This window comes from Lissotriton vulgaris, chromosome 2_1, assembly GCF_964263255.1.
Source record: "Lissotriton vulgaris chromosome 2_1, aLisVul1.2, whole genome shotgun sequence".
Lineage (NCBI taxonomy): Eukaryota > Metazoa > Chordata > Amphibia > Caudata > Salamandridae > Lissotriton > Lissotriton vulgaris.
Genome location: NC_141687.1, coordinates 1,869,775,608 through 1,869,803,227, shown reverse-complemented (window position 1 = coordinate 1,869,803,227; position 27,620 = coordinate 1,869,775,608). Strand labels below are relative to the sequence as shown.

The 27,620-nt window shown below is 43.8% G+C and overlaps 1 protein-coding gene across 2 annotated transcripts in view; it reads right to left on the bottom strand.

Moving 5' to 3' along the window:
- The window catches only part of ADAMTS17 (ADAM metallopeptidase with thrombospondin type 1 motif 17), a 1,053,865-nt gene that overhangs the window by 830,002 nt on the left and 196,243 nt on the right, over positions 1-27,620 (bottom strand). For both annotated transcript variants that reach the window (XM_086958065.1, XM_086958066.1), the window contains exon 7: positions 18,382-18,425. In XM_086958065.1, the coding sequence (XP_086814191.1) occupies positions 18,382-18,425 (44 nt within the window). The remainder of the gene's footprint in view (positions 1-18,381; positions 18,426-27,620) is intronic.

The window sequence follows — 27,620 nt, the reverse complement described above, 5'->3', positions numbered from 1 at the left end:
CCAGGTACTCCCCAACCAAACCACTGACCCTAGAGCAAACGAAACCCTTGGAAACGGCAAGGTTTTAAGCTCCCTCTGGAAAACTGACTCCACGGGCTCCAAACAGAGCCTGAGGGGAAGAGTATTCCATTTACGCGCCGCCAAGTAGCGGAATGATTTGCCTCCCATTCTCGCCCTTCTGATCTTGGGGACCTGTAGCAGAGCGGCACCCTGTGACCTCAGTAGCCTAGTAGGCTCATACAGTGTTAGCAAGCTGTGCAGGAAGCTGGGTCCATGCCCCTGAACAATTTTGTGACTAATACACAGGACCTTAAACTGGATCCGCTCTTTAATAGGCAGCCAGTGCAGCGCCCCCAGCGCCTGTTTGGCAGAGCATCTCCTTGGGATCATCAATATCAGACGTGCGGCAGCATTCTGTATATACTGCAGTCTCTGGAGACACCTCGCACTTGCTCCCAGATAGAGGGCATTCCCATAGTCCAGCCTGGAAGTAACCAAGTCATGGACCAGGGCCCTCCTTGCCGACACAGGGAGCAAGTTGAGTGTTTTCCTCAGACTACGAAGAATGCCAGAACAGGTGCCTGCCACACGCCTAGCATGGTAGTCGAACGAGATCTTGGAGTCCATCCACATGCCAAGGTTTTTAACTTGATCCTTAGGGGTAGGCAGGGGCCCTAGGTCCTGCAGCCACCACGCAGAGGTCCAGACCGATGAGGATTTGCCCACTATGAGCACCTCAGTTTTATCCCCATTAACTCGGAGGCAGTTATTGGCCATCCAGCTAGCCAAGTCCTGCAAACAAGCCGCAAACCTACCAGCCGCGTTCTCAGCCGGCTGCGTCAAAGCCACAGCCAGCTAAGTATCGTCAGCATAAGTTACAACCTCCACCCCATACTGTTCCGTGATAGATGCTACCGGAGCCACGTACAGGTTAAAAGGTGTCTGATATACGGAGCTAAAACCTCAACACTTCCTCTTAGAATTTTGGCTGGAGCCGGGTCACACGGGGAACCAAATTTTCCCCCTCTGGCCACTTTAATTAATAGCTCCTCTCCAGGAACCAAAAATGCTCTCAAGCTGTGCTCTTCCAAGAGAGCCTCCCCCGGTGGCTCCCTGCCTATAGCGCCCGTTCTAGCCTCAACGGGAAAGGTAGAGTAGATGTCATGGACCTTTTTATAGAAAAATTCAGCTATCTGATTGCAGGATTGCACTGAACCCGTAGCCTGTTCTCCTATAGATGCCAAAGATGATATTTCTTTGTAAACTAGGAAGAGCTTCTTAGCAGAACAGTCAGCCTTGTCAATCCGCTCAGTGTAATAAACCGCACAAATTTTTCTCATCAAACCCTGTTTATACGCCCTCTCAGGGGCAGGTGAGTAACTTTTTCTCCATATTCTTTCAAGGCGTTTACAAGCCGTCTTTGCCGCTTTAAGTTCGCCATTGAACCATGCTGCCGATTTAGTTTGTCGCGCAGGTCCCACATTGGACCACGGGCCGTTTTATCCAGGGCACTCTGAATACGATGGTCCAGGGCTTTGCAAGCCCCATCCATATTAGTGCCGAGTTCATCTGAAGGACCCTCCTGAATCAGTTATGCGGCAAAGCTTTCAGGAGAAAACCTGGCCCACTTTCTCTGCCTTTTAGTGGTACCCCCCCTTTCCTCATGGTTATTACCCCATGGACATTCAAATCAAAACGGCACAAAAAAATGATCCGTCCAGACCAACGGTTCCGGAGGATCCACCTTCAGGGCTTCCCAATTACAGAAGATGGGATCTAACAAGTGACCTAACAGATGTGTGGGTAGTTCAGATTTTAAAACTAATTGTAAAGTGAGTAGGTCGTGGTGAGCTTCCTGGGCCTGGGTATTAGAGGCATCATCAAAATGCAGATTAAAATCTCCTAATAGTAAGAATTTATCATAGCGCATAGCAGGGGGAAGTAGATTTTGTATAAGACTGGCTAAGAACTGAGTACTGCCTCCAGGGCGTCTGTACACCAATAAGCCCTTAATGATGTAGTTGTTAGTGATCATTATAGAGAAGACGCCGGCTTCCCCATCCAATATGGGTGCTGGCTCCAGGTTACAATTAATGTCACCCTTATAGATCACCGCAATCTCCCCCCCTCCCGCCGGCTCTATCAAGTCTACATATCCCATAACCGGGGGGCAAAGCTTCCAATATTTCAGGGGCTGAGTCCTCGTCCAGCCAGGATTCAGTGATAAATAGAATATCCAGCTTCCTATCCTCCAGTAAATTACAAACTTCCAGCCTATGTTTCTTAAGAGACCTACAATTAATAAGAGCGCCTCTAAGCTCCCTGTAGGTTCCTTTAGGGCGTGCCCCACAGGTAAACAAATGTCCACAATGGACGCACGCCCTCACTCGGTCATTCCTACTAAAATCAACGCCATGCCTGCAATGCGACATAATGTCAGTGCGCAGATCAAGCAGCTCCTGCCGAGAATAGGTAAGGCCGACCAAAAATCCTCCAGGGGTCCTGGCCCCAGGCCCCGTCCGGCAAAGGAACGGGCGCGGACGGGCGCAGACGGGCTTGCCTTAGGCGCGCCTTCGCCGTACACGCGGCGCGCCTGCTGCGCGCGAACGCTGGGGCATGTGGAATTTATGTTATGTTATCACCTAACATCCTGTTGTAAAACGAGCATCTAGAAATCTACTACACAATTATACCAAATCAAGCACACACCTGAGTGAAGTTCTAGTTTCATGCCGAGTATGGTCAAATTCCATTCAGCGCTGTTTTTGTTTTGTAGGAGAGCAGATGTTGCTATGGCAGTTAAAAACGAAAAAACAAAAGTTTTTTATCCTCCTTTATTTTATATCTCTTAACATAACTATATGACATTTAACATGCCAAAACCTAGCCATGAACTCTATTTGATTGGAAAGTGTTGTACAGAATTTTTAAATGGTGCCAAAGCTATTAGGAAAATAAAACTGCCTTTTCAAATGATCGCTAGTCCATAGTTATCTATTTTATTAAATTAAATGTAAGTACTTAAGCATGGGTTTACTGTTGCTAACTTCTCATTGACTTGTGTTGAAAATATATTTGCCTACCGTCAATGTATGTAGAGGTGGAGTTAAGATCTATATTTACCTCCATATATTTAACTTGGTGATGCAGTGGTAGTTGATATTGTGGAGTAGATATGGTTGCGGGTTGATAATAAAACTGCTGTACTACACCACGCCCACTCTCCTAATTTCCAAGTCTCTTAGGTACTATTTTGTAGAAGCAAGATAAGACAGCAGGTTTTAATTTTGTTGTCTATTTTGATTGTCGTCACCAGAGGCAGGTGTGGTAATTAATACGTAAAGAGTTTGGGCATGCGCCAAGTGAAGAAGTCCAAGGAATCATTACTTAGTTTTCAAGTCAGTCTTTATTTATAATCAATTAATTCACTTGAAATTGGTGATTTTACGGTCAGCCAACGTGTTTTGTTCTCAGGTGAGAACTTCGTCAGGGCTCAGTGGATGTGTGTCCTTAGGGTGAAATAAGGTTTAATAAGAATTATTGCCCCTCCTAAGGTACAGTGGAAGCAGTGCAGACTAGCTCCAACTAGACCTGCAAACTCCTGCTCAGAACATGAGTTAGTGATCCATCAATCCAGTTCGTGTTCCAAGCAGTAACTCAGGAGAAACTATGGGTATCACAGGGCCACGGTCGGCCTTAGAAGTCATTCTTGAATGAGCTGGCCTCCTGCTCAGGAGGTTGCAGGTCTAGTCGGAGCTAGTCTGCACTGAGACAAAGTTGCATATTCCAGGAACTTGCAAGAACAGGTTGAGGAATGATGGGTGTATGTCATCACGAAGAAAGAGTTTGCAAGGTGTGGGAGAGAATCAGCAGCAAGGTTTAATTTACAAGCGGAAAAGGGTGTTATAAAACACTTGCATGTTCTTTAGAACTGGCAGTCATTAACTACACCATCGTATTGACCTTTGTGCTGTTAAGCCCATTTTAACATGAATTGACAGTGCTTTATTTTGTTTGTAAATACTTTGTGTCAAGTTAGTGTCGTGTAATGCAGATATAACATTGTCAGGTGTACTATGGCACAGCCCCCAAAAATGTTTTTGCTTTTTCGATTTTTAAACACTGAACTCTTCACAATGAATAGAAGAGTGAATGATTGGTCAGCCTTGAGACATGTCTCGTAGTCTGCACATCATTATTAGGGTTTCTCTTCTTCCTTAGAGCGGGCCTCTTTTCCTGAGCTGTTGCCAGGTGAGGTGAGGTCCTCTCCTCGTCAGATACTGGTGAGCATAAGTACTAATACGTTGTTCTGCATAATGATTTTTCAGATAAGAACTGATGTTGACTTGTTTTGCATAACAGTACATAAATATGAATGTATGGCATAAGACTCATCTTTTTGGTTGTTTTAAATCACTTTTATTTTCACAGGTGCCATCAGCATCTCTTGTATGACAGAGGATATGAACACCTGAAAGCCAGGTTTTATGGTTGTATTTATTCCAACGTAATGCAAAAAAATTGTTTTCCTTACACCGCAGTAGCAATATATAGTTCTTATGGTGCTGAAGAAAGCAGAGGATTAATAATCCATGTGGCTGAATCATGTAGTACTAATACTCCAATTTCTTATACTGGCCATAGCCCAGAAGTAATCAGTTCACTATTGGACCACTAGATAGGGGATGGGAAATGAACAGTTAGTCAAGAGCGGTGTTAGAGCCAAATAGGCAAGGTGTTGCGACACTTGTGTGTGTGCTGTGCTTCACTGTATGTGTGAGCTGGTGCTTGGATGGTTAAGTGAGGCTGACATACTGTACTGGAGTAATGGAATGTTGGTGTGTATGAGTTTCTGCTGTTGCTAGACTGGCAGAGACTTAGGGGAGATGGAGAACTAATAGGATCTGTTGGGGTTGTTGCTGTAAGTGAAGCCTAACTTCAATAGACCTACATAGGCCCCAAGCACTTCCTGAGCCTGCATGGAGTTGTAAGGGATTCTAGGAGCAGTGTTTTTCTGTACTTGCAAGGTTACAGAGCAGTTTGGATTGGGACACTATGTTGCCAAGTAAGACAGGTCAGACGGATTTGCATATGGCCGTGTCTGAACTGGGGTGGCGGAGTGATCTAAAGAATGATGATGAATTAAACCCAGACAAGTTAACTGGGGGTGAGTGCTTCCATTGTTCAACACTCCGTCCATCATCCCCTTTGGTTTTGCTTTGTTCGCCCTAAGTAGGCAGGGTATGCCCAGACGTGGGTCCCTTGCTCACTTTGCCACTGGTTTCAAGCTAGCCTGGCTGATGACGGCTGTTTAGCCAGAAACGGGTCCCAGGATGCCTGTTTACGGTCCAGGGAAGACATGGCTCGGCAGTTTGGGCTGGACCGTTCCCATGAGGCTCAAGGTCAGACTGATTTGCATATGGCCATGTCTGAACTGGGGTGGCAGTGTGAGCTAAAGAATGATGATGGATTAAACCCAAATCAGTTGACTGGGGTGAATACATGCATTGCTCAACACTCCGTTCATCATCCCCTTTGGTTTTGCCAAGTAATCTGGCTCAGTTTAACACTTCTTCCGGTGATGGGAGCCTGCTTCCAGCTTATAGCCTTGTCCTAGTATAAGTGAGAACTCTTGCTGGCTAGATTGCTTTACGGAAAGGCAAGCGAGGTGTAGGTCAGCATTAAGTAGTGCCTGTGAATGTGGGATGTGTGGCCCAGGTGTCTCGATTCAATCACCCCTGAAGCGGGACAGCAAGAATGTATCACAGTAGCAGCTGAAATCAGGCCCACCATAGCCAAATTTGGCAAATGCGAACTGTAATTTTGGAACAGCTAAATGTTCCACAGGCACTGAGGGTGGGACAGGAAGATAGGCAGGACGTCAAATAAGTCACTGCAAACTTCACAAAAACATGAAGATTTGGATGACAGCCAGGGGAAGGCTAAATATGCCTCCCAAGTGCTAGAATTGGTGGAGAAATAGACTCCTCAGACATACCCGATGGTCTTTTTTGTCATTTTGTGAGAACCTGTGTCAGTGGTGAGTGTGTATGTGTCCCTATATAATCCAGAGGCAATCATTCATATTCTCTACTTTTATTCCTCTTCTGCATTGTCCATTGTTCTCTTTTCTTCAACCCAGTCTCCTGACCAGTCAGAAAAACTGAACCAATGCTCCGAAAAAAAAGCAACACCTAAAATGACCTGTTGCATTCTAGACACCAGCTCTGCTTGCATCTTATCCTGCATTCCACTCCAAGAAAGGCAAGAATCCTGGCATTAAAATAAAACAGTAGACCAGAATCTTGAGTACATACTTGTCACACCACTCAGTGAGTAGACATGAGTGGACATCTAGCCGGTTGAACTTCTGTTGTCCTACTTGCCATTGTCATCAATTCAAGTAGTTTTTCTGTTCTAAAAAGTTCATCCACAAGGATCAAGCGGTTTAAAGAATAATTCACTACCAGGAGGCATGCTTCAACCAAAGGTCTAATCCAGTAGGTGCCATGAGCACACCATGCAGGTAAGCACTCTACCATTTGGATAACAAAGCACAGGGGCCTAGAGAGTAATAACTAGGGTATTGGCAGGGCACAGAGGCAGACCTCACAGTCCTCCTCAATCCAGACAAAATGACTGCAGCTGGCTCAGTATCTCTTACTGGAATCTGCCAGAATGACTTGAGGCTTCAATTCCTGTTTGGTTGTGGCTTCAAATGAGGGGTAACATAAATAAGCTCATACCTCCCAGATGTTGCAGTATGTAGAAGCCTCAAGTTTAGGTTATGTGAATGGGCACTCCTTCATTCACAAAGGCATGCTGAGAGCGCACGTCAGTACAATGGACCCGGAGCTCTTCCAATGCCAATTAAATCTATTATTAGACAAAATGGGTACTGTGGCTTTTCAATAAACATAAAGGAGCTTCCTTTGGACCAGATGTGTACAGCCAGATGTAGGCCATGGACAGAGAGGCACACAGAGGAGGAAACTGAAGTAACCACAAGTCCAGGTTCTCACAAGCTTTCTATACTTAGAGCTACAGTGTTTATCCACCGGGTGCCATAAGTATGATGTTGGTGGAAGGGCAGCGACAAAAGCATTTCGGTGCAACAGCACTGCACTATAAATATAATAGGGGACCTACCCAAAGTTTAATATGAAACAAGTTATGAATTCAAAGTTTTTTGTATGTGTATTTGTATTTTTATCATGTTATACAAGTTATTAAATTGCCTGAAACAATTCCACGTTAACAAACTCCAAAGAAAACAGTATCTCAAACGTGCTCATCCTCGCCCTGAAGCTAGGCACAGGATATGGGTCAATTAAATCGCAGCCATACTAAACCACTTCACTGTGCTCTACGAATCTGCAGCATCCTGCTACCCAAGCTCCTACCCATGGACTGAGAGACAGTAACACTAGCTCAAGGCACACTGGAGCAGCGAAGGAGGCGCTGATCCAGAAAAACACAACAAACTAATGCACTTGCCTACCAGGCATACTCCCATGCACCAACCTAGGAACCCTTTAGTACTGTTGTGAACACCATCCTACATCCCACATCATCTGCCCAGCAGATGTTGAGCATAGGCGGTGTGGTGTGCAGTGTCAGGAGTCACTTCTGTGGCCCCCTGACTATCACTTGTGATTGGGGTCTATGAAGCCATAGTCTGTGTACAGACACAGAACTCCTGTTTCCGTACCACTCGAGCCCCAAACTTGTCTAAAGCGAACCACAGTAATTTAACAATGGTGCCTGGCTGAACCAGCGATATTGCATATGAAGTTGAGGGTGACCCAAACTGTGAGGCTCTGAGGTGCCAGAACAGTATTGACCAGTGACTTCCAAGGCACAGGCCAATCAATTCCAGCCAATATCCAGAACTCTGACTGCACTGTAACAGGACAACAGAAAATCCTGCAATAAGCAGCCTTTTTAAGAAATTGCCATTTTCTCCAGCCAATTGCCCAGACCAGAAACTCTATAGTTTTTCTGAGTCTCTGATGAACATGTGGGTAGGATGAATTACTGGACTAGTGTATTCACGGTAGGGATCTGTTTGACCTCATGCTGAAGACATCGCAGTTCCAGCACATTCAGGTGATGGGACGCATTCTGAGACCACGTACTTATGTAAGCTGCGTTCATGATTTGGCACCAGGATTACCAGCTTCAACTTTCATTTCTAATGCCTATATGTAAAACTGAAGCTTAAATCATATGTTGCCAAAACAAGGCTTGACACTTGGCCACACCACCCGTATGCATGGCTTGCAGCACACACATTAAGCTGTGATCATTATTTCCCCCAAGATGAGAAATTTACTAGAACAGTACACACTTTAGCACATTATGCAATTGTCACACCTTTAATGCAGAAAGAAGGCTCCCAGATTGCTTTCAAATAAATAAAGACCCTCCCACTTGCTTTGTAAAAATCGTGCCTAGAGGTCCTGGTGCTAGTTTTAAATAAACACGAAATTCCATGGACACAGCCACAGCCCAGTAATGTACATGAAATGTAAGTTACAGTGTACGCCGCTCAAGTAAATGCACCAATTCATCCTAGGTTATGAATTTTTCTTTACTCCCGGCTACTTCTTTGTAAACATCACAGTTTGCTGCTACCAAAGTTCCTATCGCTAACAGCATGCATGTTACTTCCATAGTGGGCTTGTCCACATTATGGTTATGTTCAGGAGGAATAGGCCCTGCGCAGACAGTAATAGTACATTCATTACTCCAGTTCTTTCTAGGTGCCCTGAGACAAAGAACAGGGTAGTGTGACATTGACGAGCAATACCTGAGTGCTCCACAATATATGTATAAATATCACTTTTAGAAATTGGGTTACTGGTTGACTGAGGTGTGAACCCTGGTCAAGCAGCAACTACAATCCTAGTCAAGGTAAGGCACAACCAAGCCACAAATTAATATGTGCTTAACACCACTGGTAGCTTGGCACAGAGCCGTCAAACTTAACTTAGATGTAATGTGTAAAGAATGTGTGCAACAATTCAAACAGTAAAACTGTGAAAACACCACACAATAAGTATCTCCACATCAGGTTAGAACAATAGAGCAGACTTTCATAAATACAACAGGACCAAAACAACAAAAATCCAATAAGTAGAACCAGAGTTATTAATTTTTAAAGAGTAAACTGCAGTATTGCGCATATAAGCGTTGAGTGCTAACCATAGCCATCTGGTTGTGCTGGACCGGGTCAAACTCAAAAGTTCAAGCCGACCATAAACGAGCGTGGGTTGGATACAGTCCCAGATTAGTCCCGCTGAAGGTTTACCTATTCAATTTTTAGGCTAAGAGTCCTGTTCGCATTGAAGAAGATCGCCAGAAGCAACAAGAGTGTCAATGGTGGTGGTCGGTCGGAGAGGCACGAGGAGAAGGCCAATCGTCGCAGATGGGCAGGCTGAAGCTTCTCACTGGCTTTTCATGCTGGCGATCGATGTTGCTGTGCCGCAGACTGGCTGTCAGCGGCTTGTGCTGAATTTCGGTGTGAGCGGCGCAGTGCTAGTGCGAACTGGCCCATTCACGGTTGCGAAGAGCCCAAAAGCTTTAATTAAGAGCCCTCTAAGGCACACCAAGGGTCCAGGACCTGAGCTGCACCTCTTGGGGATCATGAGCTCGCTGAAGATGGGTCCATGAGCTATTGAGGAGTATTATATGTCCCTGAGGCTCAGATCAGCAGGCCAAAAGACTAGACCTTGTAGTCACTCTGGGTTACTGGGTTCAAGATGGATTGCAGGCCCATTACTTTCTCCCTAAGCAAGAGGGCAACAGATCAGTACAGCAAGGCAGCAGCTCCTTCAGAGGAGCAGTCCAGCAGAGTGGCAGTACTTTCAGCAGCACAGCCGTCCTTCTTCCTGGAAGAATATCCACAGCTCCAGAAGTGTGCTGAAGTGGTGGTGGTGTCTTAGGACTTTTTTTATGCACAGTGTTGCCTTTGAAGTGAGGAGAAGATTCTAGTGGCATGCCTTCGAAGTGCACAATGTTCTTCCCTCCTATCCGGCCAGTGGTGGCTCATCCAGTAACACTTAATCTCCCATTGTGTACGGCTGTCTAGGAGGAATACACAAAGCCCAACTGCCACCTATGCCCAGCCATGTGACCAGAGATAGGCTGCAGGCACCAAATGGCTAAGGCGAGAAAATGCTAACTTTTAAAAGTGGCTTTTTCAGAATTGCAATTTAGAATCGAACTTCACCATAAGTTAGGATTTTAAATGAGGATTCCAGAGACACCAAACATGAACCAGTGATCTCTTCCCATTTTGAACTTACACTTATAAAATGTAATATGGTAATTCCAATGTTCTCCTATGGGACAGACAGGCCTTGCAGTAGAGAAAAAATAATATTTAACAGATTTCACTAAGGGACATGTAAAACTTAAAAGTATATGTTCATCCTTTTAAATACACAGCACCCTACCCTCAAAGCTGTCCAGGGCCTACCCTAGGGGTGACTTATATGTCTGAAAAAGGAAGGTTTGGGGATGGCAAAAGGTTTATTTTTCCATGTCAATATGCTAGTTTAAAACTACACACACAGGCTCCGTAATGGCAGGCCCGAAACATGTTTAAAGGCCTACTTAAGTGGGTGACACAATCAGTGCTGCAGGCCCACTCATGTCCAGAAAATCTTTATTCACAAGATATTTGCCATTTGTCTTAAGAACACTGCAGCAAAAATGTGTTTTAAATGTTCCCCATTAACCTTTTAACTGCTAGAATTAAATCATAAAGAGTTGGAAATATATTTTTTCCTTATATAGCCTTCAAATGGGCTAGGACCGGGCCTCTGGTAGGAGGGATTTGAGTGCTTGGAATTTAGACAGGTAGATAAAACTAAACTAATGAAATGTCTATTGAAAGAGCATATTCAGTGAAAGTGTTTGGCGAATACAGCAGGCTCTTAGCTTGGTCAATAAGATGGGGGGATGTGAGTAACAGATTTCCCAACAATCGCACTGGCATACAATGTTAAAATACACTATATGACAAGCAGGTTGCATGAGAGGGGCTTAAGAGGCACTGGAAAGGGAGAGGAATACGGATTAATAGAAGTACTCAATGAGAGAAACACAATACTTTGTAAAAAATAAAAAACATTTACGGCTTTCAAAACAGAGATTTATGCAAGAATCCCAGGTGAAATCCGACAGGCTCACCATAGCCAACTGAAAGCACCAATACCCAACTATTCATTTGAAAAAACATTTATTAGGGGGGGTGTAACACCCCAAACACCCTCCCCCGAAGCAACGCCCCAAGAATGCAGTAAGGAGCAGGAAATACGTAGGAAAAATGTACAAAAAGGAATGAATGATGTAAGAAAGTAAATACTACACTTATTTATTAGCACTGCAAGAACACCATCCCTGTGATTTTGTATAGAGCAAAAGCGAGTAAACACTGTTAACCACTGATCTTTACAGTTTTTAAAAACATTGAGAAACGCTGAAAATTCTCCACAGGAATTCACAACAAATAGAAACTGAAAGCAGAAAAGCCTAATTATGTTAGTATATCTTATAGGAGGCTGCACACCACTTTTCTCATTGCTTCTAGGTTCTTCTCAAGTCACTGCAAGATAAGCAGCAGAGCAGGATGGGTCACAGATTAAACACTGAAACTGCCTCCATCATGAACCTTCAGGGACCTAACAATATTGAACATTGGAGGCCATAGTTTTGCAGTATAACTGGGGTAGGCTGAGCATCCCCTTCAAGCTTCTGAACAAATTCCAACTTTTTGCAGAATGCAGCTGCCAGACTGCTTACTGGCATACCAAAATATACCTCAGTCTCTGCTGAGATTAGAAGGTTCCACTGGTGCCTGTTAAGAAGTGTGTTCAGTTCAAATCTCTATGCATGGTTTAGAAAGCCCTTCATGGAACTGGGCCAGACTACCTAAAACAGGAATTGCATTGGTATGTACCAAAAAGATCACTGCACTCCTCAGAAGCAGAATACCAACAGCAAACTGAAAAGGCATGCTGTTCTCCACCCTCATTTTATTTATGTACCCACAGAGTCCATCAAACTAATAGAAAACTGAAATGGTTTGTTTAAACATCTAATTTTAAAGTTAGGCACATGTGATGAACAATGTAAATTCCTAAACAGAAACACAGGAATTACATGCAACCAGGCCTGTGACTTACCATGGCTGCCTCAAACTGTACCTGTGATTATTTTTTATATCATTTGTGTAGTGGTATTTCTAGTACAGAAGATTTTTACACAACAATCATTACGCCTGATTACATTGTTATAGTAATTTTCATTATGACTGGGCAACAATTAGGCATTAAAAGTTCACTTCACATCGTATCTCAGAATCAGTGATTCATTGATACCTGCAACGTAGGATATTCTTTCTGGGGTCAGTCGCTCCATGTATTGTTTGTATATCACTGGCTCATTAATGACTATATGCTATATTCAATAATAAAGCCACATAGATGTACAGAAACTAGCAATAAACTAGAAAAAAATCATAATAACAATTGGTAAGGTGTGCCAAGTTCACTTCCGCAGTTGGGTATCTCGGTTCCATATTGGTGTTGTGTTTGTTGGGGGCTGTGGAGGGGGGAAAGGTGGGTACTCAGGCCAGTGGGAGATGAGGGATAGCCTTCTTTAATTATAAATAGTGGAGTTCAGTCAATGGCGTACAACTTGCTATGTGTCTCCCCTGGGTTAACTGTACCTATGATTAGAAGGACTTATCTCAATTTACAATTCCTTCCTGTCCCCTAATGGTAGAAAAGATTCCTCCAGCTACTTTACAATAGGCAATGGGAGTTTCCAGTGGTAATCTGAGTACAGCAGATCAAGGAGGGTATCCCTACTGCAGTTTATAATATCCTACCTTTACATTGCACAAGGTTATAAAGAGTCACCCGGATAACTGTATGCAACCTGGGTAGGAAAACATCTCTATAAAAGGGTTTTCTATAGGAATAGATTACAAAATATTGGTTGCACACAACAATGGAATCATTTACTTCTGAAAAACATTTCTCTAGTCACAATGAATTTGTTACTTTACACTATTGGCATTGTAAAAATGGACCATGAAAATTGTTGAGTGCTATTACTTGTCTTATCTCCTTGTCTTTTGGGTACTCCTATCCCTTTCTTTGTTTGGATGAAGCCTCTAACAATGAAAGGAATGGCGACACGCTTCGACCTATATCTTTTAGGCCTTGTCAGGACACCACTATACAAGAAAATGCAGAGAACCTAACCAAGCGCAAAGAGCAGCCAGCTAAAGTTACAATTGCTGACTTGGCTTCCCTCGATTGCGCTTGTCCATAAATAGCCCTGCTCATGCCCTCATCATGCACTGCTTATTATCTCACAAGACATGTTCTGAGACATCCTTGACTACATGAATGCGACATCTGAAATGATCTCATTTATGACAACAAACTGTGCATGGCAAGGACAAGTAGTAAAGTTACTTGAGTTAACTATAGGTAATGAACATCAGTCTTTTTTGTTTGTTTAAAATGTAACATGTCAACAGACATTTTCGCCTAACTAGAATGCCACTTTAATCTTTGCTTTTTAAGTATACAAAAAATATATACTAACATATTTATAATATATATATGTGTGTGTGTATATATGTTTTTTTATTTTCACTTAAAAAACCTAAGGTTGCAGGGTTGTTATAGTTAGGAAATAGAAGTTTTAAAAACCTTAGAAATTCAATAAAAAAAGCAAAGGTTTCATGAACATTATAGCTAGGCTCAAAATTTAAATTGTACACAACTAATGAAATTCAGCAGGTATAGTTGCCTGAGCTAACTATAACTTATGTCCCCCACAATGCACTGCTTATGACCTCACATATTACATTACTCATGACATGGTCATGTTTACGAAATAAATGGGGGTGCCCTGCTCTCAGGCCGATTTTGCCCCCATGGGACGCAATCCTCTGCCTATACTGTGGGTGTCCTGATACCACCCAGGGCACCCACTTACAAGTGTTTGGGACTGTGAGGGGGAACCTCAAGGCCCCCGCGGTCACTGCTGGCTCCCCGCCTTCTGCAGTAGCAGGCACTGCTTTGACAGATAGGTAGCTGCTGAACATGCAATTCCCTCTCTATAAGGACAATTGTTCTCTGCTTCTAGCAAGCTAGAGCATTTTATATGCTCTTGCTTGCTAGAAGCGGAGCATTTAGTATGTTCTGGTGGGTGTGGTAGAGCTCCTGCCAAGCCATAGCAAACAGCTATGTCCCAGGGGTGGGCACATTGGGATACAGCTAGAGCCAGCCCTGGCGGTCCTCAGGGTTCATTAATCAGTGATTTTGTCTGCTGGGATTATGTAGGAATATATATTCTGGTAAATATATAATAAATATATTAACACAAGGATGCATTTCACACTAAAATATAGTGCTAAATGACGGATTTGCATTTGGAGTAATTATGGGTAATAATTTAACAACATTTTTGCATAATTAAGTGAAGGCAAATTCCACACATTTTGCATATCACTGTTTATAGCTATAGCAATCTTTTTCTTTCAAAATTTGCATTCTCGATTCTATAAAAAAAAAATATATATACCTATAACCCACTGTTTCTAATAAATAGCTTTGGCAGGAAAATTTACTTTTAATATTAATTTAAAAAAATGTCTGTCCTAGACAAGTCTGCCCATCCAAACTTTTGTTTCGTTTCAACCTAACCTCCCGACCCCCTCGCCTCCCCTCCCCGCATATCTTCTTCTTGACTGAGGTCCAAATGCATCAGTTATCACTCACGATATGACAACATAACAAAACCACCGCACAGGCAGCACTTCTAAACTTTCAGTTCTAATCATGCGTCAACAGAATTCAAATTACATAAATAAAAGACTTTTGAAAAAGATAATTTTAAAAAACAGATGCCCACTATTCTGGGAAACTTCACCAAATCCAAGGGTATAACATAAATGGCTTAGCTCATGACACACATTCAACCCACAATGACAGAGCATTGGGCAGTCTGAGGGATATAATCTACAACAGGAAGCACAGGCGCGCGCACAAAGCCCTGGCACGTTCCGGTGTTTGTGCCAACAAAGATCCCCAAGTTATCAGAGAGTGAACTTTATAGAGAATTCTTGTACTGACATTATCTAAACAAGTGCCATTGATACTAGAACAAGAACGACAAAAAATATATGTATTAAAACTATTCACATGCATTGTGTGAGGCGGTGAGCTGTACATTGCAGGCGCACTCATCCTGAATGTGTCAGCCCAGCTCATCTGAGTTGCTTTACATTCATGGAAGCGCCTCTCTGAGCACTGGTAGTGGAACCCATGTTTCGGCCCATAACGCATCATGTCATGCTTCCCTAGGGAGATACCGCTGGTCTGACTCACAGTTCTATGGTAACTGAAAATTCAACAAACCATGGAGGAAATCACACCTGAAGAGGAATCCATCAGCTGAACCTGCACCACCACTGTGATAACAATGCGAAGAAAATCCAGATTTGTCAGTGCTACTACAAGGTTCTTTTGGAGGAATCTGTGCATTTCAATTGTGAAGCGGTGATTTGCCTGCTGGGATTTTGTAAGACTATATATTGCGATTATAATTATTATGAAAATGGGACAATCCCTGCATGAACAATCTGAGCAAAACATGTGATTAAATTACAAATCAGTGATCTTTTTTATATATGGAATGAATGTGCTTCGCTAAAAGCAATAGAGTCTGTCACCAAGGTAGGCATTGTCATACAGTGCAAGAAGATCCATGGTCATGCTATGATCTCCCTTAAGTGTTTTTTGAGGAGTGTAGCACTAAGCTTGTGATTTTCCTAAATGTGAGAGGGCGCTAACCTCCCCCCCCAGCAAATCGGCTTGTCACATGGTCACCGTGCTCTACCTTGCAGGGCTTTTCCTTGGGTGTATGTCTCTGGGCCGTAGCATCAGAGAATAAATGCAGTCTTGAATGAATTCAGACTGTCACCTTCGTCAGGATCTACCTGGTGGTCGTCTGAGGGCAATCTGGTGCATTCTATTTCTTTCTGTAGCTCTCTTATCTGGCAAAAAGACTCAGAGGCATTTTCTGACTTTACTTCTAGGTCCAAGAAAGGTCCTTCTGAAGGTTGCACACTCCATAGGGAAGGACGCAACATAGTATACTATTCTGAGCTGAACATGGCTTCTTTAGTAACTGCCTCTTAGTTTTTCAGACCATTATGGCTGGCCAGTTTGAGGTGTGCCACTTCCTGCTTCCTATAAGTGACTTCCTGTTTCTTCACACTTAGTTTGCTCCATTTACTTATTGTCAGTGGGTTCTTCACTGCTAGTTACAGGTCTTTGTCTTTGATTTTTTTCTGCAGAGAACTCTTCCTGGAATCTGGATCTCTTCATCTGCTCTTTGTGTTGTGCCCCATTTGGATCTGGCCCGGTTTTGTGAAGGGAGATTAACTGATTGCCCTGAACCACAGGGTGTTGAGTATTGGTTGAGGCTCAATCCTGGTTACCCAATTCCAAGGTTGGCAGCTCTGACCGCAATGCCATAGCCCCATGACATAGATGCCCGTACAACTAAAAGAGCCTGGCAAAGTGAGCCCCAAGTCAGTGTGGACTTTTGGTTTGCTTGCTGAGGAATCTATCGCACAGCTGATATTTGCTTAACCAGGAGGACTGACTTTTAGCAACCATGTTCTACATTGTGGAGTAACCAGAACTATAGTTTTACATGTTTTTAAAAATTTGGACTATTAGGAGGTGCAGTATATTCCACCAATGTACATGACAGTGCCGTTTTATGTGCCCTATGCATCTGTCTAACTGAAAAAAGTAATACATACAGTAAGTTAGACAGTGTTCTTAATCTAAGGAATTGTGCCTTTTCAATTCATTCTGCCACAAACATTCTCAATGGTCATCAGTTTGCAATGAAGATTTGCCCAGAGAGGTGTGCATAATGATTTGGGGGGATGTGGCTAGGCCTGGAATAACTCATTCAGGATTACCGAAGCCACGTGGGCCTGTGTACATTCTTATTGTGTGAGTATCCATAAAGTCGTAGTGCAGTGTCACAAAGCAACCAATGGCAGACAGAGGTGATTTCGATCACTCCACTTTGTAATGGGATTCTAAATCGCAATAAATTCTTTGCACGAGGAACCCATTTACTCTGAGCACTAAGTCGGCACGTGTAACCTTTATGGTTTGTCTCAATGATAATCAAGTGACCAAAGGAGCATGCACCACAGAGTTTCCTTCCTGCATCTTCCCTTATCTAGATTTCCTTCCATGAGTTCCAACCACCTTCTCTAAGGTCCTCTCACGTCTTAGTTATTCCAACAATCTTTACCGCGGTACATGCATTTTCCTACTTCAGGGACTCCAAAGAACCCAGAATGCAGCTGGACCACTCTCTCTTCTGCAAAATGCCTCACCGCTCCCAAAAGTAAGCCAAAGTAAGCACTCTGCTGAAGATGTGCCCCACTGCGGACCATGCCATCGGGGGAGCTCCTTTTCCTTCGAGGTAGCCACACTCTGGAGAATACACATCATTGACAACCACCTTGAACTACAAAGAGTGCCAAAGCCCTGTTTCTAATCCTGTTAACTTTCACACCTTCCTGTTTGGAACACGTCTCCAAACTTCGCAAACCACACCCAACACTTCCCACAAATGTCACACTACAAACCCATATTCTTCCAACCATGCATTTCATAATGCCTTCCAAATAGCCACCCATCATCAAACCTCTTTGCGACTTCCACAAGGATATGAAGAGCTAAATGAAGGCTTCAATACAAAACAATGCATGGCTATGGTATCTGTTGAGCTTATACACATTTAAAGAGAGAGTCACTAGGTGTACTGAAAAAGCAGATGCTGGATTGGACTCAAACTGGTGAAAGTGTTACAGTAAGGGTCTGGAATGCGTACATTTGTACTGTAATGCTGAGCGTTCTTATAGGGAGAAGAGAAAATAGATGTAATCTTTTTAAATAACAGAATTGGATGTAAGGGAACTTACATCTCATGTGACACTCTGGAGGAGTTTAATTTCTAACAATTGAATTGAAACAAAGTATTGAGTCTATATTTTGTTTTACAATAAAAATGTAACTTTCTCCACTGTGGCTTTGATTCGTCTGGGAAGTTTGGGATTACCATTCACTAAAACAGGTGCAGCTTGACAGAGTTATATATTAATGCATGAGTCTGAGACGAGTAGACGTGAACAGTTCAGTGACCTGCAGCTGCTCTCGGGTGTTGCACTGGGACACACCATATTAGTAAGAAAGAACCATGACAATTAGGTCGCAATAGTGCAATGGGGCGTGTGTATCTACCATATCGACTTACCCACTGTATCACATGGTTCATCTTTGTGCACACAGAAATCAGTCCTGAAGAAGAAACAAGAGAGAAAAGTATGCTTTAGTTTGCTGTCTCGCGAAACATTGAGTACTATCATATGTCATCACAATCAAGAGGACACAAGGACTGCTTAGTAAACTGGCAATATTAGGCGCTAAACCAAAGAACAAGCCACCAGGAGCGACATACGGGCTACTCCGTGTGGAGGACCGAAGAGGGCTGCCCTTGTCCCCAGTTTTATTCATATAGCTCTAAAGTTCCAGATAATCTAAATCGCTATGAACATGATCAGGTCTACCTGGCTGGTTACCAACCATGGTCTGACGCAAACAGATACTCCAAATCTGAATCTCACTAGAAAAACACAAAGGAATTCTGAATGAGAAAAATAATTCAGGCATCACTTTTTTTGTAAATTATCCTTGAACCCTACCTACCATGATGAAAAATCATTCACAAGATATCTGTCCAAAATTATGACAGTCCAAACACGTCGTTTTAGAGGTGTGGTACCAGAATATTGTCACAATATCATTTGACAAACATAGTGTCCTAAATAACATCTACAAAAATAATTCCACATTTTAGTCAATATTAGAAAATATAAGGGGAGGGACTAAAGCTGGGAAGGGACTAATGTAAAAATGTACTGAATAAAGAACTGTTAAAAAAGAAAGAAAATCAACACCCAGTGGCATGCAATTTTTAAATGGTATTTAGGACATAATATTTATGACAGATGATATTTCTGTACATGATATACTGACATACAAGCAGGTGTGTAAATTTTCATTTTTTAGTTCTCACAAACGCAACAATTTTGGTTTTTGGGCTTTTGACACTTCAGTATAAGTTCACTTTATTTCCATTTAATTACAGCATTAGCACAAAGTCTGTTTTACATGTCTATCCTCCTCCGACCTACATCAGGCAGGAAACCAAGCAACCTCTGCTTCCGGGGACTGAGAGGCAGAGATAGCACAAGTCGTGACAAAACTGCAAAGGAGGTAGTACGAACGCTGCAAGAACTTCTCCGCTACAAAACCGTAACGTATATGTGGAAACGTGTGTAATACGAAATGTGTATATCATTTCTCAGCAGGTACAGCCACTCTCAGCACGCCTGAAAAAAAGGTATGGGGTATAGGGCAAGCAGGGGGTGAAAGCGATTGAATTAATTATTTAAGTACACACATTGCGCCGCACTGACACCAATGCATTTTGGGGTTTAGTTTTGCCGTAATTCGGAGTAGCCTACACCGTAAACGCCTCATATATCAAGGTGAAATTAAAGCGGGTGACAGCGAGTGAACTCTCAACTTAACATATACTCAGCACGCCGCCTTGACAGTTGACACCAATGCACCGAGGGGCCATGTTTTTGTGAGATGACATCTTAAGTGCTCCAGTAACTAAGATTTATAGTTCAGAGGTTTTACAGAATTGTTGCGAGAGTTATGACTGTAAGGAGCATGCATAGAATAACGCGCATTACCCGGATAGCTTCCCTTTGATCTATAGCCAGAAGACATACGTCGTCACCATTTTGCTTGACATGTAATACACGTAACAGGACCGCCTCTGTTTTTAAGCTCACATTGCGGCCAAAGATAACGACTGTAGTAATAGTTAATCCACCAGCCGTTACATATTAAGGACGACAAGCAGGACTATGTCCTTTAGCAAACCAGCATTCACTGTCTACACACAGATCTAGTCGTGAACGCTCTAGACACCAATTCACGCACATGATCAATAGATTCTCAACATGCACAATATGATCAATGAGAGAAAGTTTGCCTAAATGAGAACGAGAGAATTTTTCCTTCTGTAAGAAAGAATTGCCATTTTTAAGTTTCTTAATATTTCTTCTTGTAATTTAGCACAACAGCATCTATGATACTGCGCATTGACGCTATCTATATATGTTTGACTTGTCTGTCTTGTCACCCCCTTCCCCTTTTTTCAAAATCCACAAGTACTACAAGGCCTTTCCTAATTCTAGATAAGTAATTCTAAGAATCTAACCTAAAACATAAGGTTACCTCACCGTTCTCTATTTTTACTAGCGATACTAGGTCCTGAAGAAAGCCAACTTGACCCCTTGAGGGCAACTTGTGGCTGAAACATGTCGACCTTTTTATGGACATAACACAGTGCGGAAGCCTCCTAACCAAGCTTCCTTCGTACGCCCAATCTTTTTAACCAGACCTTCCTTCCTGCACCAATTAAAATTTATCAGCACTGGTTATAGAAGCCTTTTTAACTGCACAACCCCATCTTTTTGATCACTAAATCACTACTGTACTAACCAGTGGTTTACCTCCGGGTGGAGGAAGCATACAATCAAACCCAGTGATGATGCTGTCATGTTGCTAACAACAAGGCGGAGAATCAAGTTATACCGCCTATCGAACCTTGGTACGTGAATGAGGTTTTTTTTAATCGCACCGGAACCGAATAAGAGAATAAAACCCTGGTTACTCAGGACAAGTGATCCCTTCCCCCATTGATTTTTTCACGTTTCAATTTCCATGCCAGCACAACGGCACTCATGAAACATGCAAGGATTACAAAAGCAGACAGTGTATTCATCACCAAATTTTGCACTGTTGCTCTTTTTATCTTGTTGCCTTGAGATTTTCCATTTTGTTTCTTCTATTGTTCGGTGAAAGTATCCCTTTCGCACTAAATCCTGCTGGATTAACCAGTTACCACTGTTTTCTTTCCAGTAAGGGAGAAATAGAAGGGTTGGTTACTCAAGTTTGCCACATACCAACCCTTCTATTTCTCCATCACTGGAAAGAAAAGTAACTCGTTAAGCCCTTCCTTGGAGTAACTCAAGTCTTGCATCTTGTCAATTACGTTTTTTAGAGTACCTTTATAATTTGTGCAATTCGCTAATATTGCCTCTCATGTGCTTTTTTGGAGCCCTCTGGAGCAATTTTTGTTTTTTAAATCATTTTTTTTTATTAAAAAAGAAGGACAGACTTCACAGTTCAATGCATATAATTCTATCGCATCACATACAGTCATTTTCACACGTATAATAAATTCAATCCAAAGTATATTTTACATATCTTGAGTTCCGTTTCCATGTCGTTTCAGCTCCAGCTCTACCATGGGAGACACACAAATCTCTCCTTTGTACTGATTCCATTTGGACCATTTCCTATCCCACTTTTTCAGGCACCCCCTTGCTATAAACACTTCTTTCTCTGCTACCATACATTTATCCATTTCCCTGTTCCATAGTGCTACTTCAGGTGGCTTCACTCCTCCCCTTCCCCATGCGATTTCTCACTTGAATAGCGTGAATCCCAACGTTACGAATTGTTTTTCCGTTTCCATCAAGTCCGTTGCCTCCCAGATGTTGAGTAAGCCTAATCGTGGAGTCAGTGTAATATCCTTCCCCAGTGCAGATTGCATATGTGTTGCAATTCTACCCCATCGGCTGTGTATCGCTGGGCAGTCCCACACCATGTGGAAGTAAGTAGCTGGTTGCCCGCAGCCCTTGAAGCAGTTACTGTCAGTCCTAGTCCCTATCCTTGTTAATATGATTCCTGTCATATATGAGCGGTGGAAAACACGGAGCTGGACCAGACCTAAGTGTGATGGCAGCCTCTCTCGGAGACATCAAAGCTTGCCTCCAGTCTTCATCCTCTATGGCACCCAGATCGCCCTCCCACTTTTCCTTGAGCTGTGCGAAAGAGTCTGGCATGTTATTGCATAGTTTCTTATACGTGAGGGAGACTGCTTTGGTGTGCAGGTGCCCATCTAGTAGATGATCTTCTAAAGGAGATGATTCTGGTATGTCTACACAGCTGGGAAATGCCGTCGTCAAAGCATGCCTTATTTGTAAATACCGAAAGGCCTCCGTGGGCGCCAATTGGTAAGTCTTCTGCAACTCCTCAAATCGAAGGATCTTACCCTTTTTAATCATGTCTCCTACCGTCGAGATACCAAGCATGTTCCACCTGTCAAATCCCAGATGATGGCGGCATAGCATACCCAGCCTTAGCGAATGCCACAACGACGTCATTTTGGTTAGTTTGTCCGCCCAACCCAATTGGGAATTAGCCAATTTCCATATTTGCAGCATGTGCTTTGTAGGACCTATGAACTGCTGTCGTCGTGAACTAGTGTAGAGCGCCCCAAGGTAGCCAGCTCTATCAATCTGATATCTATCTAGAGCACATGCTGGGTCATCTGGTGCAATTTTAAATGTACCTTGTTAGTAAGGCCCTTGTACATAGTTAGCATGACTTCTCTATCCACCCCAAACAGACTCTTAATGAGTAATAAGTAACGTCACATCCATTCCTCGGTTCATATTCTCATCACCCTGTGTCACACCACCGTCCATCCAGACCTTGACACCAGTCTCCATATGCCCTGGAGTTGCTCATTTTCCAGAAGTGTGCATTGCCTTTCTCCCAATCGGCTCTGAAACATCAGCCACTGTTAGCATTGCTTTTATGATAAGTACAAGGCACTGGGCCCAATAATGCCGTTTTAAGCCTGCTCCTCACAACACTCACATAAGACATCACTTAGCATCACCTTCGAACACGTTGTAATGCTTTCTCAGACCTGATCTAATCTACCCTTTGCTGGAGAATAGTGAAAGTGAGATTGCAGGCACTCTATGAAATGTTTTTGCAAAGTACTTAGGATACACCTTATTTATATGCAGCAGGTTAGTTTGACTTGGCCAATAATTATTGCATTAATGCTAGTTTCTACCAAAAATTATCCAAATCAGTGGTTCTTAACCTGTGGTCCGAGGACCCCAGGGTCCACAAAGCCTACTCAGGGGGTCCGTGACTGCTTAGAAAATTAAATGATATTAACAGATTAATAAAGAGTGTATAAAATAAAGAAGCAAAATGTAAAACTGAAAATGTTAAAACATTCTGTAAACGTGAAGTAATTTGAATTTAGAGGCTATAAATGAAGTTAGTATCTTAAGATTGGTCTATGAGAGCAGTGCAAGTGCATCAAACAGGTTATAGTGTGGACGATGAGTGGCCTCAACTGATTTTAGAAAAGCTCCAAACTTCCCATTAAAATTTAAAAAATATATATATATTTGTGTGTGAATTAAATAAAATATTAACTAACTTGTGTATTTCTTTGATGAATGCTGATATTGTTTGGCTGTTCAAATCATCAAAAATACATAGGTTCTGGTCCCTGGTTTCTAGTAACGACTCTGAGGGGTCTTCGGATTCCACAAATTATTCAGTAGGGGTCCACAGGTTCCAGTAATCATTAAGTGGGGGTCCACAAAAGTCCAGAGATTAAGAACCACTGATCCAAAGCATTTACAAAATGCCCATCCTCTTTTTCTTAGCGAAATGTCCTCTTTCTCTTCCTCCCTCTTTCCTACCACTAGGCCCATCTTTAAGAAACTCTAAATTAGTGCATGGGTGCTTCTAGGAAGGGCAGCTGTGCACAGAAGTGCGACTAACAGTTCATAACTTTTGAAGAGTATCTCATTCCATCAGGTTTCAGAAATGAAAAAACGATGAGAAGAAGGTCGCACTGGGGTAAAAGCAGGTGAAGAGTAGTGCCATAGAATCTCCCTTTAATAATGGTATTGGCAGCTTCTGTACTGCACATGTGGCCATTAGGATGGCGTTGCAGCACATCTGAGGAATACAGAAACTCTCCCGAAATAGATGGCTCATGGCGGCCTTGGGCAGGGAGCGTAGGTAGGGGACCCCGGAAGAGGGGGTCCGGGCGGGGCGGACAGAGGCCAGTGAAGAGGGGGGGGGGGTTCAGGGTGTTTGGAAGTGGGACAGAGCTGGAGGCCGCCAAATTCCTGCCAGGGGCCGTCACGCAAATGTGTATCCATCCTCAGAGGATTACTATATATAGGATATATGTTGGTGTGGTGGCCCCTGGGGTTTGGTGGCCCTGTGCAGGTGCACAGCTTGCACATGCCTAAGGCCGACCCTGATGTCTGCAGTTTCACACCCTGCTGCGGCATCTTACCCACTCCAACTGCAGCTGTGCACACAGCAAGCAACTTTTGGGAATGGTCAGAGACAGCAAGACCTTGCCAGAGAAGCTTCTGCCACAATGCTGGGGGACTTCACAGAGATACAGCACTTTCATGCATTCTTGCCAAGATCTGCTTTTCCGACCAGCACAGATGGTCCATTTTCGGTAAACGCACCACTCCTCCAAATTCACTCTGGACAAGGTAATCCGGTTCCCCACAGTACTATGGGCATTTTGTAGGCAATAGTGTGACAGTAATCCCTGAATCTCCTATTAGGCAATATCTTCCATCAGGCTTGTATTGGCCGCAGCGGGCATCGGGCGTTTTCCCGGTAGGTCAGGAGGGTGGGGGCTGGTTTTGGACTGGTGGGGGCCATTTTTGGTACAGGATTGCTGGAATATCGGCCACCTGAACCAAAAGCAGCAGCAGTGTTACTTTCCCACTGTCACCCCCCTGCCAGCAGCCAGTCAGATTTCATTGCCAGGGCCGGTTTGTGCTCCCAGTCCAGCCCTGGCTTCCATCTCCGCTAACACTGAATTCGAAACATTGTAGTTCCTCTTAGGTAAGCTACTACAGCACATACATATCTGCACTCTTCTCATCCAGTTCTTGACATTGTGGGGACACAGAACACTGCCACGTGGTTGACTGCTGCTGAGGGCTTTCCAACACCCCGCACCCAGCAGCAGGTGCCCACTCGCACATGTAATCAGTAACATTCTCTCTTTGCAGATAGTGACTTCGAGAATCAGCAGTGGCGACGAGGTGTGAGAAGAAACCGAGCAGATGCAAATCAAAGACCAGCGCGGGTCTGCAGGCACTATCTGTTCATTTTATAACGTTCATGGTCCACTTAATTGCAGTTTATTTAAGTGCTTAAAAAAGAAATTTAATCACCGCAACATGTTTATTTTGGCAAACTCCACCATTGCCGAACAGAAAATTGTACTTGTGTTTCGAGAACTGATTAAAAGCGTTCCTCCAAACGTGCACAAGTTGCAAGAAAGTTTGCATTCACAAAGAGGCCAGATCCGACCTAGGACATGCGTAAAGGTGTGCACAACTCAATAAACACAAATGAAGTGTATGCATGTATATGCCAACACGCCACATTTTCTGATTTGAGCCTTTACATTACATATAAATCCTGCTGGAGTCGAAATGAACTTGCATAGTCAGAGTGGCCGTCAACGTAAACGCTAATGCCTGTGCAAGTGTTAGGGTGAGGGAAACTATGCCTCAAAGGCGCAAACTAGACGGATCATCTTTCACGTACCCGAAACAGGTCATTCCACAGACCCATGTGCAACCACTTACAGAACATAGAGAGTAATGAGGCACAGCCGCGGCCTCTTTCACTCAGGCTACAGCACTCTGCCAGCGTAGCCCAGGACTGGGTCATGATGAGGGCTGCCAAGGATGCAAGAGACATTTTCCAGACGAGGATGCAGATGCTGGCATTACATATGTGGTCCAGCATTATTACTCATTGCGTAGTGTCGTTCCCGAGGAAATGTCACAACAAATCTCACAACCCTTGCCAGCGTGCCATGTGTCAGGACAAAGATATGTTGAATGTACTGGAAATTTAACTGCGCACAATTGGAGAAATCAAATTGAAGAGACAACACCAGAAGCCGTCATGAAGATGCAGATAGGAGATGGAACGACTGCAGTGATGCCACACTAACAATTCCAAGTCACGGTCGCAACCTGCATACTGCATCTTCCACCTCAGATGCTGCATTCAATGGTAATCCCAGAATCACGGCCATGTGCCAGGCATGTTGAACAGCATATATCATATCGGCACATCCCTTTTCTTCTTCATTTCAGTCGTACACCACATACAACTTCTCAACAACACTCAGTCTGGTTTCAGACCCAACCACAGCATGGAAACTGCCCTCATCGCATCCACAGATGGCATCCGCATGGCTCTGGATGGAGGAGACACAGTGGCCCTCATCCTCCTGGACCTCTCTGTAGGTTTTGACACAGTCCGCAATGCTATCCTTATCCAACGCCTACACAATATCAGAATTCAAAGACGCGCACTCTGATGGATCCAGACTCCTACTTACACATAATTCAGGCATACCGAAAGCCAGATCCAGCAGTTGGGCCTTCTCCTTCACAGCACAGAACCTGACATAGGAGCCCCTTCCTCACTTCAATTCCACAAGAAGGTCAAGAACTGGCTTATCGAGTAGTAGTCCCATTGGGCCCTAGGTTTGACTCACACCTGCTCAGCACCAGGATACCCTCCTGGGTGATAGTGTGCTCTACAAATCTGCATAACATAACATCCAAGACTTCCCTGGGCTTTGGCCATACGCAATGGAGGTGGGCTACATGGTTGACCATTTAGACTTGTGCTGTGGGGATTATCCACAAGGCCTAGCCGCTTGCCAGGCCTGATCCCAACCTGCCACAGACAGCTAACACTCATTGCGTACAGCCTGTACAACAGTGGTTGGCTGGTGAGTCTGATCTACACCGAGAACCTGCTTTCTGTTGTTTTGTACTCTTTTTTGATGTACCATTGATGCTTCCTGGTTTGGTGTTGCAAACCAGGTCATTCATCATTGACCTGTGGAGGGGCCACTGTACTGGTACCCCAGTTCCGGCCCTGGTCAGTAAAGCTTGCACTGGTCCCTGACACCAGGGCCGGACTGGGAACCAGAACCGGCCCTGGCAAAGTGCTCGGCCGGCCCCCCTCCCCCCCTCCGGGAGGAGAGGGGAGGGGGGAGAGGTGCGACCGCGCTCTCTGACAGGGCCGGTTTTCGGCCGTTTTTGTTACAGGGCCGTTTTTGCAGCATAACGGCCCTGTAACAAAAACGGCCCCAGGGGCCCAAAACCGGCCCCCAACCATGCGGCCCACCGGGGAATTGCCCGGTGCCCTCAACGGCCAGTCCGGGCCTGCCTGACACCAAGGCCATGTTTAGTAACTGCAGTACCAGGGGCCTCGTAGTGTATGCAGTTCCAGCTGTCTGGATCCGCAGATCCTGCTAAAAATGCATTTTTTTATTTCTAAGCTCAGTGAAGGTACTCTTTGGGCTCTTCCCCCTCTCATGGGCGTATGTCATGCACATTGTTGTAATCCCTGATGTGATTTCAGATGTCATTAGGGATGCTATCAATGCAGTCACAGAACATGTCATGAGTGATGTAATATGTGAGGGTAGAAGTATTGCATGGTGAGGGTGTGACT